General features: G+C 36.0%; 1 protein-coding gene across 1 annotated transcript; it reads left to right on the top strand.

Annotated features, from left to right (window-relative positions):
* The first annotated feature begins 17,670 nt into the window (after positions 1 to 17,670).
* On the top strand, positions 17,671 to 18,903 carry LOC126764610 (uncharacterized). The gene has a single exon (XM_050482277.1). The coding sequence runs from the start codon at positions 17,671 to 17,673 to the stop codon at positions 18,901 to 18,903; it is 1,233 nt and encodes a 410-aa protein (XP_050338234.1).
* The last annotated feature ends 232 nt before the right edge of the window (positions 18,904 to 19,135 follow it).

Raw genomic sequence — 19,135 nt, 5'->3', positions numbered from 1 at the left:
TGTGTTGTTTGTATTGTTTTTCGTAATATTTTCCACTAACTTAATTTTTACAGTGCTTCGTGTACAGGGAGGTGGGGCGAAATAGACTGGAACGGGTATACCCTCGGGGACAATGCCCCTACCCCAGTTCCCTGAGGCCAGTCCTTCGTTTGCCGGTCCCGGAAAATACGTACGGACCGGCGCTCACCCGGGCCCAATGCGCACTTCCTGACCAAGGACCGAAGTGGCTGTTTACTAATACACGCCGCAGCTGATACCTCGGCAGAGTTAAGCTCACATTACCCTCAGCATTTCGTCAGCGGAGGAGTCGCTGGCGAAAAGTTCAAGGAACTCCCAGTATGCTGCGTCGTGTACAGGTCAGTTAGATATAATCAGTCGAACCTAACATGGTGAACAGACGCTGACCAGGAAGCCGCCCATTATGGATCTGTCGGACTGGATGCAAGGGCATGTTGTGGGAAACACAGGGGCGGATTCGCCCGCTGTCGCAGGAGTTTCAACGTTCTTGCTGGCTTTTATACCGCAACCTCTACTCCCGCCGCTTCTCGTCGGGGATTGCTTATTCGTTTAAACTTATTTCGCAACTAACCTGCTACTAAAGGCCGTTCGGCTATCCGCGACATGTCGACCCCCCCGGTCGCTTAAAACTCAGCGACGGTGACTATTCCCACTCTAAATTTAAAGTCCCCCCGTATGTGTACGCATATTTGTATATTAGGTTTGTGTACACATTATTTGTTCGGCAATGTCATACACACATACAGTGGACCAACCTAGTTCTATTAAATTACGACACGTTTATTTGTTTTAAAATGAATGAATTTTGTGGTTTTTTTCTAATCATTTCAACTATTTTGGTCTTAAAATTTAAATAATAGCAAGAAAATGTAGGCAAAAAACCGGTAAAACTATTGTAATTACTTTTGATTTACAATATATAAATAATCATTGGTGTATGTAAACTTTTTTGATATGAATTAGGCGCATTTTAGGCCTTAGCATTAATTTTTTTATTTGTGTAAAAAAAAAAATATTTTGATATGCCATGTTAAATGTTAAATATACATATATTGAAACGGTTAGAAAAAAAACCACAAAATTTATTCATTTTAAAACAAATAAACGTGCCGTAATTTAATAGAACTAGGTGGATGTAAACTTTATTGGTCTACTGTACGTATACACATATAGAGCAATTCGCCCACTTTTTACATTAATATATGATAATATCTTGATTTAAATTTGAATTGTACTTACAAATGTACACACATACATGTGTACATGTAAGATGCGTATGAAAGTTTTAGATGGTGAAGGGTGTGATTTACACATACATATTTATTCTTGTAATAGATTACGTTTTTTAGGATATTATGTTAGTATGTCATATACAGTCTGTCAAGTAAGAGCGTGGTCGATTTTATCGATAGTTAATGAAAGATTTCGCTCTAATTTCTTCGATAGCCGATAGAGGGAAGCGACCCATTCTAATGGAGCTCTTTTTTGGCTTTTATTGTATACAATCAAATTATGATTGTGACTTAAATCCTCGTAACGATTGCCTAGTGATAACTCTTCACCTCTTCAAACTGGGATAATAGCTGGCAATGATTTTTTATTCTTTGAATGCAATTTGGCAACATATTATACTGTTTCGAAATATGCATTAAGATCATAATATAGTATATAAGCAAATTCCAGGTAGATGTGATTACATCCATTTTTCCTAGTGAGTCGAGGTAAATTGTAGTATTTTCAGGAAGTTTGCTCACTGTTGCACTTCTTTCTTTAGGAATGTGTATGTTCATACCAAGAGCACTTGTTGGCAGATTGATTGCAGAAGTTCTTACGTTATTCCTTTCTTCATTATTGTTTGCTTGTTTTATAAGTGGACATAATTTGTCGATTGGTCTTTTCAATGTGTTGTTGGAAAGCTTTAACATCACAACTCGAACACGTCCATCATTTCTATAACTTTTCCAAGAGGCCATTTGGTAGGCTGTGTATTTTCATCTTTTACAATGACAATATCTCTTTCTTTTATATTATTTTCTGGAATTTTCCACATATTCCTTTGTTGAAGTGTATGTAAATACTCATCTTTCCACCGATTCCAAATCTCGTTAAATTTTTTGTATTAATTTCCACTTGTTTAACGAGGAAATGTTTACATCCGTACCCGAAAAGGGGATTGATAATATAGGTTTTCCTATTAAAAAGTGTCCTGCTGTTAACGCATCTATTCCATTATCATCGTTTATAGCATATAATGGACGCGAGTTTAACGAAGCTTCTATTTGTGCTAAAACTGTTGACATTTCTTCTAAAGTTAGCTTAGTGTCTCCAACTGCTCTTTTTAAGTGGTACTTCATTCCCTTTACTCCTGCTTCCCACATTCCTCCAAAATGTGGGCCTGCTGGGGGAGAAAAATGCCAAGATATTTGTTCATTCGCTAAAATCGATGATACTTCATTGTTATTTTTTACTACATGTTTGAACTCCTTATCAATACATCTGCTGGCTCCAACAAAATTTGTTCCATTATCGGAATACATATGAAGACTCTTTCCTCTTCTGGCAAAAAATCGTCTTAACGCTGCTAGAAAAGCTTCAGTTGATAAATCGCTTACAGCTTCTAGATGTATTACTTTTGTTGAAAGACTGCTACATATCCTTTGAATGATTTGATTTGCCCACGGCCTTTAGAACATCTCATCTGAAACGGTCCAGCATAGTCAACTCCGGCGTAGGTAAAAGGACTTGATGGTGACACTCTGAATTCTGGTAAATGCATCTTATGCATTTGCAACATTTTCGTATACATCCTTTGATTGCATTTTTCAACACTTTGATCCAGTATTGTCTCCTTATTATTGCTTCTGTTAATCTGTTTCCGCCATGTAGAGTGGAATGGTGAGCATCTTTAATTATCAACGAACTCAAATAGGATTTGGAAAGAATTATAGGATGTTTTTTGTAATACGGTAATTCTGCGTATGTTAGTCGTCCTCCAACTCTCATAATGCCATTTTTATCCAAAAATGGATTGAGATTGACGATTTGACTCGTATTTCTTATGGGGTTTTCACTCATTAACTTATTTATTTCATCTTTAAATAACTGTTTCTGAGTTTGTCGAATGGTTACGTTTCTAGCTAATTGGAGTTCCTCTGCAGATAAGTTTACGGTTTGATAATTTCTTTGTTTTTTCCCAAATCGTAGTATATATGCCATAATCCTTTGTAGTTTCAACCAACTGGAATATCTGCTAATTAAATTATCCATAAATTCGTTCTGATCCTTTGATGTTAACAATATTCTTGCTGAGTCGTTTGTTTTGACTTCTGGCCATTGACTTTCAGATAATTTCAGCCATTTTGGTCCATACCACCAAATGTCTAGATTTGATATTTTCTCCACAGAAGGGTTGTATTTGTAAGTAAGTAAGCATTTTGATGTCTTCAATTCGATTTCTTATAAATTTGTTATTATTTTTTGAATTTTCAATCCAGCTTAGAATTATAGTTGAATAACTCCATGCATAGATTGCTTGACATATGCTAACAAGTGTACTGCGCAGAGTTCTAATTTCGGAATTGTTTTTAGATTTTTAGTGGGTTTACTTTTGTTTTTGCTGTTAAAAGTTTAACATTGTTACCCTTTTTTATGTATATAACTGCGGCATAAGCTCTTTCTGAAGCATCGCAAAACCCATGCATTTGAATTTGAGAGTCCATACAAGTTCCTATCCATCGTGGAATCCGTACGTTTTCTATTAAATATAATTTCTCTACGAATTGCATCCATTCCTTCTGTAGATCTTCTGATAGTTGATTATCCCATCTAGATTGCAGTGTTCAAAGTTTTTGAATGTATAACTTTGCAATTATAATTATGGGAGAAAGCCAACCCAGTGGGTCAAATATTTGTGCAAGCTTTGAAAAGAGCGCTCCTTTTAGTGGTCTTTTTGGCATTTGTCAAATTAATTCTGAATTGGAATTCGTCTTGTTTTGGATCCCAATATAGTCCAAGAGTTTTCACTGCCCTATTTTATTTTATTTGAATTATTTCATTGTCTTCTTTCGCTTTTATATTTCGTGTTATACTACTGTAGTTTGAAAGCTATTTTCGAAGATGAAATCCAAAGATTTGGAGATGGTTGCTGATGCCTTTTTGAATAGCTTGACATTGTTTAACTGAATCTGCGCCAGTCATAAGGTCATCCATATACTTGTAGAAGTCTTCTTTGATTAGTGTTTGGAGCTGTTTATTTGGACATTTATTTGCAATTTCAAATAATGTACGTACTGCTAAATATGGAGCTGATGCAGTACCATAAGTCACTGTGGTCAACTTATATTCCTCAATTTTTTTCAAAGGACTTTCACGCCATAAAATTCTATGATATTTGCGATCCTTTTCAACAATTTTTATTTTTCTGAACATTTTTTCCACATCAGCAGTGATAAATACTTTCCAAAGTCTCCTTTTGTGAAGAATGTCAAATATGTCTCTCTGTAGTTTAGGACCGGAAAACATGATGTCATTGAGGCTTTTTCAATTCGAAGATTTTGCAGATGCATCAAACACAACGCGTAATTTCGTTGTTAAGCTGTTTCTCGTATTACTGCATGGTGTGGTAGATAATATTTACCTTTAAAGTGATCATTTGCTTTGACCATATGGCCAAGGTCCTTATATTCGTTGATGAATTGATGGTAGTCCTCTTTTAGTTTATTGCTTTTTTGAAATTTATTTTCCATAGAAACGAGGCGCGGCACAGCTCCCAAATCTTTATCTTCTTTGAAAGGGATTTCTACTATAAATCGCCCATCATCATCTTGTTTGATCGTTTCTTTAAACTGCTTTAAACAGTTCACCTTCTTCGATATTCTTTTCATCTCGTATTTCTTCCAGTTCCCAAAATCGCTCTAGGTTGGTAGTCGTGGATGTTAAATTCAGTAATTTCTTTTGTCTGATGATTCCGGATAAAATCCAACCGAATTTTGTTGCTTGTCCAGCGACTCCGTCACTTTTTTTGACACCGTCTTGAATGATTCGGCTAAAAATGTCTCCATCAATTACCATGTCTATTCTATCTGCCTTATTAAACAATTGGTCAGCACCTCTGAACCTTGAATTTTGATTCGCCAACCAAAACACCTCCCAGCCCAATCAGTTTTGTTTGGATTTTTGTCCTTGGTACACCTAATATCTGCGTTGCTTCTTCAGATATTGACGTTATTTGAGACCCTTGGTCAATTAGAGCTCTTAAAAATATGTATTCGCCATTCGCCGCTTTCGCTTTTATCTGAGCTGTAGCCAGAATTACTTTTGTTGATGTTGATTTTGTAGACATTGATGTTTTACTATCCCCAGACTCTGGATGTAGAAGTTCGTTATGATTTTTATTGCAAATTTTGCATTTTAAATTACTATCACAATTTTTGAACCAATTATGGTTGAGGCATATGTAGCAAATTTTGTTATCCCTTACATAATTACGCCTATCATCAATGGTTATGCTTTTGAATCTTCTGCATTGCAGTAACGTGTGACCTATAATTTTACAATTATTCAAGGTATTATTGACCTTGAACATATGTTGTTAACGATTTTTACTAAGATGTTCTTTATCAGCCACTAGGGTGGGTCGATTCCGGACTTTTTTCGATTCGGGATTTCTAATAGTGCGGAAAAGTTGCTTTAGTACTTCCTGATTCCAATTGTTTTGAGATTGGATTGCATCTTCAACCCCAACTTCGGCCTTGAAATTTCGGAAATTCGCCTAAAATCGTGAAATTGTCTACCTCGAGCCTGAAATACGCATCTCATGGCAAAATGTATAAAACAAAAGTTATTTGTCACGTCATTTGCCACCGAAATGGTATGTGATCATGGCCGTAGGACGAACCGTTCCCGAGATACGAGCGAAAATGCGGCGCGCCACAGCGCAAGGTGAAAATCGGCTTGCGGCCACACTTCTTGACGTTGATTTCGCCGAGTGCTATCACTCACATTCATTAACCTACGCCAAAGGACATGTTCGGATAGGTCTTCACGCAAATATTTTTTCATCGAGTTCCTTCACTCTTGTCGGTGATTTCGCCGAGTTCTAACACTTACATTAATTTTCCTGCGCCATACGACACGTTCGGACTGGTCTCCACATAAATATTTTTTCATCGAGTTCCTTCACTCTTGTCGTTGATTTCGCCGAGTGCTATCACTTATATTCTCTCAACAGAACACAGAACTCGAAATGTCTGTATCTAAATTTAAATTTAGACGGAAATGTCTTGTGTTTGGCATATATCCGTACAATCTCTCTGAGACCCAGTTACCTACTTACCAGGATGTTCTTTTGTGTTATCAGTTTGAAAGATTTCGTATAGGGCGACTCCGAGGTGACAACTATGAACCTAGGAGTAAAGAGGTTACAGAAATAGTTGCAAAAAAGGTTGAAAATACTTTCAAAAAGTCATCTATACCGATAGTTTCACACACCAGAGTTGTACAAATGCTCACCACATACCATAAGAAATTTCTGACTCTTAAACAAATGTTTTTAAGGAACAATAGGTTAGAGACGACTTTGTCTCTTCTGCCGGATAATTATTTGACATCGCTGCTTGTAAATGCATTTATTTTTCTTCTTGCACTTGTCCAAAGGAAAGGAAAGTTCCTATCAATGAACAACCATTTCTCTTGGACCAGAGAACTAGAAGAATTGGTCACATTGGAAGTGTTGATCTACCTGAAACAAAAAAGATTACAAAGAAAAATGAACGTAAATAAAAGCTTTCAAAGCGTCATTCAACATCAACACTTACCAGAAAAGTATCAGCCAGAACACGTGACCATTCAGATCAGCCAGACTCTCATACAGACGACAACAATGTAGGTGCGTCGCACATGGATTCTTCCAAAAACGATGCTGATGATGAATTTTCTCTTCCATCCTCTAAAACCAAACAAAACACACTAGTATTAGAACACACTGCTTTAGCTGCCCAAAAATTTGGAGAAAGTGATCGAGCAGCGGCCTTGATTGTTTCATCTGCTTTTCTGGATGCCAAAAAAGCAGATTTGATAACAGAGGATCAGGCTAGCTTTGTCACTGACAAATGCAAGATTGGTGGGGCAAAAAAAGTGTTGGAGTTAAGCTCCAAAACACCGAAAGTATTGACTCTGTATATGGGCTGTATTTTGGCGGCCGCAAAGGCAATAAACTTACACAAGTCAGCGAAGGTGAAAAGTACTACCGCGACACTGTCAAAGAGGAACATATTTCTCTTATAGCGGAACCTGGTTGTCATTACTTTTTCCACGTCACCTCTCCTTCCGGGTCAGCTGAGGATGAGACGCAAGCTATATGGCAACATTTACAAGACAATTCAGTTGATGTGGAACATCTAGAAGTTGTCGGTGCTGATGGCACCAACACGAACACAGGTTGGAAAGGTGGAATCATTCGGAAACTAGAAGAAAGAGTAGGTAGGCCACTACAGTGGGTTATTTGTCTTCTACATTTCAACGAACTTCCATTTCGTGCTCTTTTCGAACACATAGATGGTGTCACAAAGAGTCCAAATACATTCTCTGGCGACATGGGTAAACTGCTCCCTGATTGTGAGAAGTTGCCTGTGTTCAAATTTGAAAGTTTTCCATCCTGCCAATTACCTTCTGAGGTTATTAATCCGACCCAACTTAGCACAGACCAAGCTCATCTCTATAAAATATCAGAAGCTCTTATTTCCGGTCAATGTTCCTCAGACTTAGCGTCGATGCATCCAGGTAACATGTACAAATCTCGCTGGCTCATCTGTGCAAGTAGAATTCTGAGATTATACATTTCTACTGACAAACCAGCAAAGGAAATAAAGATTTTGGTCAAGTACATACTTACAGTTTACTCACCTTTGTGGTTCTCAATAAGATTCGACAGTTCAATCAAAGATGGCTCGCGCCATCTCTATGCTGCAATTCAAAGGTCGAGATAGTTACCTGCTAAACTGCGCAAGGTTGTCGATTCATCCATTCAACAGAATGCTTTCTTTGCTCTTTCAGAAAACATTCTCCTTAGTATGATGACTGACGACTGACCGTCTTCTGGCAGCCAGAGAAGCAGAGTCTGACACTGTAAGTGGAAGGGTTAGATGTAATAAAGTACCAAAGCTGAATTTCAAAGCTAATAATTATTACGATATGATTAACTGGAAGACTATTACCTTGACTGTTCCACCAGTTCTTTGCTCAGTTTCTAACGAAGAACTCACAAAAGGGCTGTCGGGAGACACTGCAGAGGTATGGAAATTTAGTGAATTCCCCTCTCACACCGTGGCAATCGAGAGAAACGTCAAACTGGTGACAGAGGCATCTTCTAAAGTTAGTGGCCCCCAATCTCGTGATCGTTTTATACGCTCTACACTGAAATCTAGGCAACAAGTGCCAAAGTTTAGTACAAAATCTGATTTTATCAATAAATTTGACACAGATTCAGACTAAAACAAGCCTGACATATGGTTGGTTGGTTTTGTTGGGCTTGGGAGGAACCCGAAGAGCAGCCACCTCCACGCGGTGGTTTCTGGGTGACCAATACAGGTTAGCTGAGAGCTGCAACAATTTTCACCTTGCGCTTTGGCGCGCCGCCTTTTCGCTCGTATCTCGGGAACGGTTCGTCCTACGGCCATGATCACATATACCATTTCGGTAGCAAATGACGTGACAAATAACTTTTGTTTTATACATTTTGCCAAGAGATGCGTATTTCAGGCGCTAGGTAGACAATTTCACGATTTTAGGCGAATTTCCGAAATTTCAAGGCCGGAGTTGGGGTTGAAGATGCAATCCGATCTCAAAACAAAAAGTTGCATTGGATTCAGGAAGTACTAAGGCAACTTTTCCGAACTATTAGAAATCCCGAATCGAAAAAAGTCCGGAATCGACCCACCCTATCAGCCACTGCTTTCAATGTTTGAAAGTGTTGATCCAAAAAATCTCTGATGTCCGATAATTGTTGAATTTCTCTCGTCTTTTTAACTGTTTGCTCATATAATTTCAGTCCTTCTTCGTTTAACTTCCGGACAATTACACGCGCAATAAATGGATCAGCTTGTTCAATGCTTATTCCCAGCGACTCTATAGCGTTAAGACACTCATCTTTTGTATCTAATAGTTGTCTCACGCTTCCAGCATTGTCACTATTTATATTTGGTTGATCCGTTATTCTATCCCACTGTGTTGTGAATAGAATTCTTTGGTTGTCATACCTTTGTTTTAGCAGACTCCAAGCAGCTTCATAATTTCTTGTTGAAATTTGTATGTGCTGTATTAATCGCGCAGGTTCCCCTTTTAAGCAGAGAGTAAGCTCGGCAACTGCTCGTTATTGTGTACCATTTCTTGGAATCCGTTATAAAAATTTGCCCATTCTTTAATATCGCCATTGAATATTGGAAATTTTAATGTTTCCAAATCCAAGTTAGGGCGATACGAAATTTTAGGATCTTCTTTTTTTAATTTCCTTTTTAAATTCTGAAGCTCTTCGTAATATGTATTCGTCATATATTTTTTCGAATATGTCTTCAATTTCTACATTGAAATCTAATTTGCTTTTTAGATTTTGGATGTCAATGAATAAAAAGTGTAAGTCTTTTATTTCATCGTTGTCGATCATTAATTCCATGCTTAGATCTTCCATTTTTCTTCTGAGGTTTTCAATTTTCCTCATGAATATGCAAGTCTCTTGATCTGGATTAGTGCATTGTATTTGAACTGTTTCAATTTGCTGATCAAATTCGACTAGAGGTTTGTCTTTTACAATGCTTATTTTTAATGCATTGATTGCCTCTTCGATTTTAATCATTATGTTATTGTATATATTTTTCTTGAAGTAATCTTCTTCTCCTATGCCATCTGCCATTAGCTTTTCGTGGTTAGTATCGAGTTCTTTTTGGTACTTTTCAAGAGTTCTAATGTTTTCTTCATTTTTTGTTTTCTTTAATGCCTTTCCTGAAATAGTATTGGATGTGCGGGAATATACACCCGTCTTACAAATATTTTTATTTAATCAATATGCGGGAATATACATATTTAGTTAATACAATTTAATTTGTAATACAATTTAAATAATGTATTTATATTAATAACAGGGCTTACTTTTTATTTGCCTGTATTTTTTATAATATCAGGGCTTTTTTAAATTTGGCTGAGCTCTTTTTTTTTAGGCTCGATAGGACCAAATGTTTAAATTGATTTACATATGTTGCTAATATGCGGGAATGTTCACCCGTCTTACAATTATTATTTTTATGTTGTTAATATGCGGGAATATACACCCGTCTTACAATTATTTTTGTTTTATGTTGCCTGTATTTTAAACCGGGCTTTTTTGTAGATTGATTATTTTGTAAATACAGAATTCTTTAATTTGGTCGAGCTCTAAATCCGGCTCGAAGGACCAAATGGTTAAAACTCAATAAAGATTTCTCATTCCTTACCACTGGTGGGGGGAAATGAAACGTCTTATATCAAGTGAGAAATCTTTCATTCTGGTTTTTAGTTAGTATTTTCCTTGCTTATATACAAATTTTAAAACTATCTTAAATAACTAAATATACTATACGTGGTTGTGTGTATGTTTGTATGTATTGCAGCATATTGTTTATTGTTGCTTGTTTGTATGGGGTTGTTTTCAATCACACACATGTGTGTGTGTGATGTTACCCAGCGGTTCATAAAAGGCCTTCATATGGCCTTATTCATGTCGGAATTGTAGGGTAGTAAGGGCTTACTCCGCCATATAAGCTTCATATATTTTTAACATTGCATGTCCAACATCGTGAGGCCTCACCTCTGCTATCTAAAAAAGGAGTAAATGAGGCCTTATTGTTTTAATAAAAATAAGCTGTTTAATAATGACACGAAAGACTTTTAATTCATCAATATATTATTTTGATTTATTATCGTAGGTTTTTTTATACACCCTATTTTTTATTAATGATATTGATTTTTTAATATCATTTTCGTAATTTGGGAAGCCGTATTCGGGGGACTTCAGAGCATCTAGAATTAGAAATAGCAATTGTGAGTTGTGAATTTATGTATTTAATTAAAACAAACCTACCAAACACAAATTTTCCAAATAAGTTGGTTTTTTTAATGATTTTTTCTTCTGCAGTCCATCCCAATTGTACTCTAACATGCACTCTTCTGTGATGATAAATTGTAGAGATTTTGTAATAGGTATTGAACCTATACATTCTTTAATGCTACAAATCTATGGAAATCAGGAAAGTATTAATTACATAGTTTCGCAGAAAATACTGTTCATTAAGTTAACTTACTACGCCATTTTTTGGAAACATTTCAGCATTTTCCTCAAAATGTTCCATTTCTTCAACGCTTTTTATTGGAAATATGTCCAAGCTTGTAGATTTCGGAAATGCTTTCTCTAACAGTTTATCCATCTTCACATGTAGCTCACAAATTAAGTTTTTCATTTGTTGCACCTCTTCTTCTATAAATAAATTGTTTAATCAATTTAATATACACAATTATGTATAGTAATTACTTACCCAATTTTTTCATTTTATTTCCACACTCACAAGGTGGAGAATTTTCGTCATTTATCATCATGTAGCTCCGTTTTGACATTTTAGAATATTTAGTCTAAATCGATTATATTTATATTATATGTTTCAATTTACATATTCAATTGAAAGGATAATTAAAGTGTGAAGTGATGAAGAATTGGCAAAAAAACCATATTATCTTGATATGGCAAGCACATCGCCTTGTACAATAACTCTTTTACATTACATTTTTCTGCATTAGTGGCGACTTCATGTTTCCAATTCCAAACTTCTAACTGGGAGTTCAAAAAAATTCTCTATTGCTGTATATCTATTCCCTAAAACATATTCTTCTTCATTTTCTTTACAAAATCCAACAACTCTGATGGGGATAAAAGGTTTAATAAAACAACAGTTATTTGGTGCTTCAGAACTAAGTATAAACATGTCCGTTTTATAATTTTTGTAGAGAGCAGATCCTTCTATGACATTTTTTAAACCTGTTGCTTTGGGTAAATCTACTGAAAACGCATGTCGTTCCGCACGTCTTTTATATATTTGTTGCAATATTTTGGTATGTTGACGGACATCTTGCTTTAAAACTTGTAAGTAATTTTCAAATTTATAGCTCGAAAAATTATCCACATTACCAAAGCTTTTAATGCAATCAGGCAAATGTAACAAATTGTGAATATTGTATGATAATTTTTCTTCTCCATAAATGGATCTAAACTGTTCAACGAAATCGCAAAGCATCTGTCGAACGAAAGGCAAATTATTTACCCATTTATTTGAAGAGGAAATTCGATACGCGCAGTGCAGCAATAAAAAGTGATAAAACAAATTCTCATCAAAATAGTCCTTGCAGAGTACAATGCCAGTATAAAGCAAAAATTGCCTGAATTCGGTGGCTTTCCATCTGGCCAATTCATCAAACTCCCTTGTCTTTCGACCAAATTCCTTTGGAATGTATTTTCGAATACTTTTTACTTTCTGAAGAGAAGTTGTCTTACGAGTTTTATGTTTATTTTCCCAAATTGCAGTCAATATCTTTTTTGTGCAACCCAAGCAGTGATGAAGTCTATCGTTTCTATTTTTAAAACTTTCATCTGTTCTTAATTGTGCGGGAGTTTTACTGTAAATTAATCTTTTATTAATCTTCTTACCAGTTTGTGTGCATTTTGAACACCCATTGATGTTTGTATGGCCAACAACACCGGCAAGAAATGCTCTTGCCGGAGCATCGCAAATAAATTTGCAAATTTTTATAGACATTTTTATTCCATTCAAGAACCAGCCATGATCATTTAAGTGCTTTATTTCATCTACAAAATTTGTTAAAAACTGGTTTATGGAATTCGGCTTACGGTTACCTACATACGCGCCAATCAAAAATGGTTTCATATCATTACGATTTGACACTGCTCTTAAAATTGGCCAAAGTTGTGTCCCTGAACTTTCAAAAAGCGGGCACCCGTCGATATTGATATCAATATATAGGTAATCCATATTTGGAAGTAAAGAATCTTTCATTAAAGAAAGGGCATTTTCTACTCCGAAGTGAAAGTATTTTCCAGGCGACACATCAATTATATTCATTTCTGAGTTAGGCAACGTCATTAATTGTTTCTTTGATGCAGGTACACGCACGTCAGCACTACGAAATATTTGGAGAATTTCATCACATGCCCTCTTACGAATTTTATATTTGACACACCAATTTCTTAATTTCGCATTTATGTCATTATTATTGTTGTTAGAGTTACCAGTAGCCGCATTACGCATATTACATATATTTAGTTCTTCGGATACATTTTTGCTACAACTAGGAACAATTTCATTTTCTCGAACAATAGCTTTTTTCACGATTTCAATTGTGCTCTTTTTTTTAATACGCTTTTATTAGCTTCACTTGTATGTATGTATGTATGTAACTTTTTTAAGTGATACTGAAACGTAGAATATTTGAGCGACACTGTGGGAAGGCGTATGTATGTATGTATGTATGCAACTTTTTTAAGTGGTACTGAAACGTAGAAGTTTAAGCAGCTCACCAAAAATATTCAACATCTATATAAAACTAGTTTTGGCGACATTTGAGTAGTATATGTACATACTGAAATATACATATATGTATATGTATATCCTTAAAGAAAGTATACTTTATATAGATATACTTATGTATATAAGTATAAGCGCGCACCAGAAGAAATAATATCAAATAATGCAAAATATGTGACTTTTAGGTAATAAAAAAATTAATACTTATAATAAAATTTTTGTAGTAAAAAAAAATTCAGATACTAGTTTTCAAAATGCCTCCGAAAAGCAACTGCAGTAGAAAACTCCTTTTTTTAACTTTGGCTGTCACGTCGATGTGAGCTTTATAAAAATTGTCACCGAATCTAATGGCGGAGAATACGATTTAAGTTATATTCGTTTATATTTCACAATATTGGTAAATCTCATAGAAGAAAACATAGATTCTTTCAATATAAAATAAGAATACATAAAAATTTTAAATACACAAAGAAATATTCTACCCACCCCTTACTTGAACCCCTCTACCTGAAAAAATGGAGCTTACCTACTTTCCGGGTTGACCACTTGAATTATAAGTGCTAGTCAAGAGCAATAGAAATGGATTAACCCAAGTTTGCTTTTTTGGTTCCCGCGGGACATCATAAATATAACAAATATCAGGAATATATTAGGTATACAATCAAACGAAAAAAAAACAGTCGAAGTGTACGGTTGTAACAATTTAAAATTATAAGCGAAATATATTTACATACATAGATTTTCAAAAAGTCTGTGCGTCGTATAGTATATTTGATTAAAATCTTTTCATTATAAACCAATAAATTAATTTTATTTAACGAATTGTTATACAAAAAACAACAAATCTCAGTGAAAGAATGGAAAGATCGTCAGAACACTTAAGCGAATTATAGAAAATAAAGGAGAAAAGAAGGCTCTATATGAGAAGTTATAGAGCTAAGCAATCGAAGCAAGCCAGAGAGGCTCCTTTGCAGCAAATGCGTCAGCATGCAGCGGAAAGCCGAGCCTCAGAATCAGAACAAGCCAGAGAGGCTTGTCAAAAATGCAGAAACAAAATGAAGAGGTCCGAAGGTTACGTAAAGCCAGTATAACGAGCTTTAGGCAGGCAATTAACTCGTTTTGCCATGCGATATGTGAAGTTTGTACTATAAACATCAAATTTTTATGTGGATTGTACGAGTAGATGCTATAGCAAACACATATTTGTCTAATGAATTAAAGCAAAAAAAATTTTGGTTGTTTGCAATCGTTGCAAAACCCATTTGAATTCAATGAAAAATATTCCCCCATCTAAATCTTGTTGGAACAATCTAGATCCAGGCTTTATTCCAGACGTAATTTCGGAATTATCTCAAGCCGAGCAAAGGCTGATTTCACGTATTATTTCATTTGTTAAAATTTTAAAATTAAGCGGTGTATTTGGGCAATATAGTTTTCGAGGTCAAGCAGTATTGTTTGCTCAGGATGTTTTCGAAGTTACTGAAAAACTTCCGAACATGTTACCAAGAACCACTAATAATGCTGGAATAGTTGTCATTACTGAATTTTTGGAAAATATTAATGTAACGCGACAGTTTTCAGTATCTAGGCAAAAGATATATGATGCACTACATTGGTTGGTCGCTAACAATCTCCTTTATAAAGACGTCACTATCGATCAAAACGTCATAATGAATGAAGAGGATATTATTAGAGTAGAAAAAGCTCCACTAGAGGTTATGAATGAAATCAATGATGAACTTAACAATAACACTAGTGCTTACACAAGAATATGTGATTTTTCGAGAATTGTGCGTGCTTCATGGCACCAAGGAAACGAGCTCATATTCACATCAGGATTTGCAGGTGTACAATGCTAAGCGATGGCATTGTCTAACATCCTAAGAGCCAGTATTCTTGCACCACAACAGTGGTTGACAAACACCCTCAACCTGAATATGATAACGGGTGACCAAATCTACAGCAATATAAGATTTCAAACGGAGCGAAATTTAATGGCCTATCGTATTGAAGACGATGGATACCTACTGGTGCGAAATTTCCACGCAATAAAAGGTGTTTTAGTCGCATTTGGCAAACGGTTTCAGATCACTTTTGCCGATGAACCAAGCATATATGGAAGCTTGAGAGACAAGAATAATGAAACAAACTTCGGACGCACCCTTCGTCAAGGGTTGGAAGATCTTTTCATGGAACATAGCGCCGACATAATAATAACAGATGGACAATCGTTCGGAGTGATGTACTATGATAACAAATATTACTTCACTAACTCACATTCTTGTGGTCAAAAGGGATTTAGAGCAAAGGATAACAATGGAAAAGCCTGCATTATCGAATGCGACAATTTAGACGAGTTTGTGAGGATTTGTAAACGTACAACAGGCAGCAAAAATGTGCAGTATACTCTTGATTACGTTGATGTTGTATATGAAAAAGATGAGCCTGATGAGATAGAAATACAGCAGAGTATTGAGATAGTAACGGCTGCGTCTGAAATGATTACTTCTCAACATGAACTACCTAATCATTTAATTCCACTGCAGACATCTTTGATGGCGCCGATTGATGTAATGCAACCCAATGTGGAAGATGAACTACAGGTTTCACGAAACCTTAACGAAATTAACCGCAAAACGAAAGACAACATCGTTAATATCGGACATGAACTGAAAGCAGAAGAATTTGCCTGGTACTTCTTGTTTCCTTACGGAAAAAACGGGTTCAAAGAACAAAGGCCTGTAAATATTACAGCGTTAGACTACTTTCAGTTTAGAATTTTGGGAAGTGACACGTTTCAACGTAACGACTATCTATTTTATGCCTTATCCTTCTTTGAATATTATAGAATCAAAAGCACTATATCTGCATGCGGCAAAAAAATTGTTAATCAAGAAGGAGCAATAGAAGATGTCCATATTTATGTAAAAAATTTAAGAGGTTCGGCAGCTTATTGGAGATCAGCTCTGAATGAACTATTAGCTCAAATCAGATGTTTAGGACCTCCAACATACTTTGTAACATTTAGCTCAAATGATCTCAACTGGCTAGACCAACGAAAGGCTTTGTTAATAGCCGATGGTAGGGCTGATGTTGATCCCAGTACTCTCGATATTTATGAGACCCAAAGACTTATCGAGAAGTATCCAGTAATTTTGAGTCGACATTTCATGTTAAGAGTAAATGCTCTAATGAAATTTATAAAAAATAATGATTATGTGTTTGGCGGAAAAGTGAAGGATCATTGGTGGCGCATTGAATTCCAGAATCGGGGCAGTCCTCACCTTCATATGGTGATTTGGATCGAAAATCATCCCGAGTTTGACTCAGAAGAAGGGAAACTTCTTCTGGATCGTAATTGTTGCTGTAGAATCCCTCCAGAAGAAGAAGACCCAGAGCTTCATGAATTAGTTAAAAAATGTCAAATTCATCGGCATACACAAACTTGTTCAAAAAATAATACTTCTATAAGATGCCGATTCAACTTTCCACGCCATGAATGTGACGAGACACGAATTGTGTCACATTCTTCAGATGATTTTCTTGGTAACGGAGGTAGAATTTTTTACTTCAGCGTCGAAAGGAAGATGCTTGGGTAAATAATTACCACCCATAGTTGCTAAAACTGTGGGCAGGCAACATGGATATTCAGCCATGCGGATCAAACGAAGCGATAGCGTACTATATAGCAAAGTACCTATCGAAAGCAGAACCTGCAGTTATAGATTCTGGAATTGCGCAGGCAATACAGCAAATTCAACGCTAAGAAACTGATCTTTCACGCAAACTGTTCAGCATATGTATGAAGATTCTTCATGAACGACAAGTATCAGCTGCAGAATGTGCATATAGATTTTGTCATATCCCATTACGGGTCAGTTCTCGAAGCTGCATTTTTCTGAACACAAGAAAGGCAGAACAGCGTTACAGAGTATTGCAATTCGACAGAAACGGGCACGCAACTGGTTATTATAGTAATATTTTTGAAAGATATCAAAAACGTCCGTTACTATCTCCCGATTACGATTTTGTAAACATGAGCCTTGCAGAGTTTGCAATGTTGTTTGAACTATTCTATCCGAAAAAAGTAAGCGAAACTGAGGAAAGTGTTGATCACGACGCGTATGAAGAATTTCGTAACACACGTCGTCCACTCATTACGCTATTAGATAAGAGCAAAATGGTTGTGAGAAAGGTTCCCGCAGTTGTTAGGGTGCCATATTTTATAGCAACATCAGATCCCGACAACTTTTTCTATAGCTTACTTCTTCAATATATGCCTTATCGTTTGGAAACTGATTTACTTGAGGGTTTCGATAATGCAAAAGAGGCGTTTTTACATCGAGAGAATCGTTTGAAGGAAATGAGCAGGTATAAGCGCCAATTTCGAGAGCGTGACCAACAGCTTGAAAATGCATTCAATCAGATACATGCATTTGAAATTTTAGAACAGCCAGAGATTATAAATCCTGAAGTTATAGAAGAAGAATTACCGGACACAGAAATGAGCAATGATCAATTTCAAAGAGCACAGCACGCTATGAATATTGATCAAAAACAATTGTTTACTGTCATTACAAAGAGTATTAAAAATCAACTTAATGGTGATATTAAACGAGATAAAATTTTCGTCACAGGTGGAGCAGGCACCGGAAAAACTCTTCTCTTTAATGTATTGAAAAAACAAGTTAACCGATGTTATGGAAAATTGGTCGTGAAAGTTGGTGCTCTTACTGGAGTTGCAGCACGGTTGGTCGGAGGTTCTACACTACACAGCCTGTTGAAACTACCAGTACAAAAAGATGGCGTCATCATTAACATGCCACTTCTTACGGGAAATTATTTAAGAGGGATGCGCCAGTTATGGCAAAACGTTGAGCTTCTGTTCATAGATGAAATTTTTATGGTGCCTTATGAAATTCTTTGCATGATCGACTCTCGTTTGCGCCAACTAAAGAGACAGGACGCTTGCTTTGGAGGTATAAATGTCTTACTCTTTGGTGATTTAATGCAGTTACCACCTGTCCGAGGACATCAAGTATTTCAACCGCCAGAACATATGAAGAAGACATTTGTGGCGAACATGCGTCAACAAGAAGATACGACATTTATGGATGTGCTTAATGCTTTAAGAGTTGGAAAGTTGACGTCGAAGCATTTTGAAGTTCTTCCTGAAAAAGTGTCAACAGATACCACTGAAGAATTCTCAATTGAGAAAGCTTTAAGGTTTACCCTACTAAAGACCAAGTTGTTATACATAATGAAATAGTTCTGAAGAGCTTTCAAGATAAAGGGACTGTTATTTATACGATTAAAGCACAAGACCAACTCATTGACGCTACACGAAATTTAGGTAATAAGGACTTAAATACTGTAATACCGAATGACATCAATAAAACAGGAGGTCTTCCTAATGTATTAAAAATATTCATTGGAGCAAAGGTGATGTTAAGGTCGAATATTGACGTGTCAAAAGGTTTAGTGAATGGTAATATGGGCTT

Source organism: Bactrocera neohumeralis, unplaced genomic scaffold (genome assembly GCF_024586455.1).
Source record: "Bactrocera neohumeralis isolate Rockhampton unplaced genomic scaffold, APGP_CSIRO_Bneo_wtdbg2-racon-allhic-juicebox.fasta_v2 cluster09, whole genome shotgun sequence".
NCBI lineage: Eukaryota > Metazoa > Arthropoda > Insecta > Diptera > Tephritidae > Bactrocera > Bactrocera neohumeralis.
This window is presented reverse-complemented; position numbering and strand designations above follow the sequence as displayed.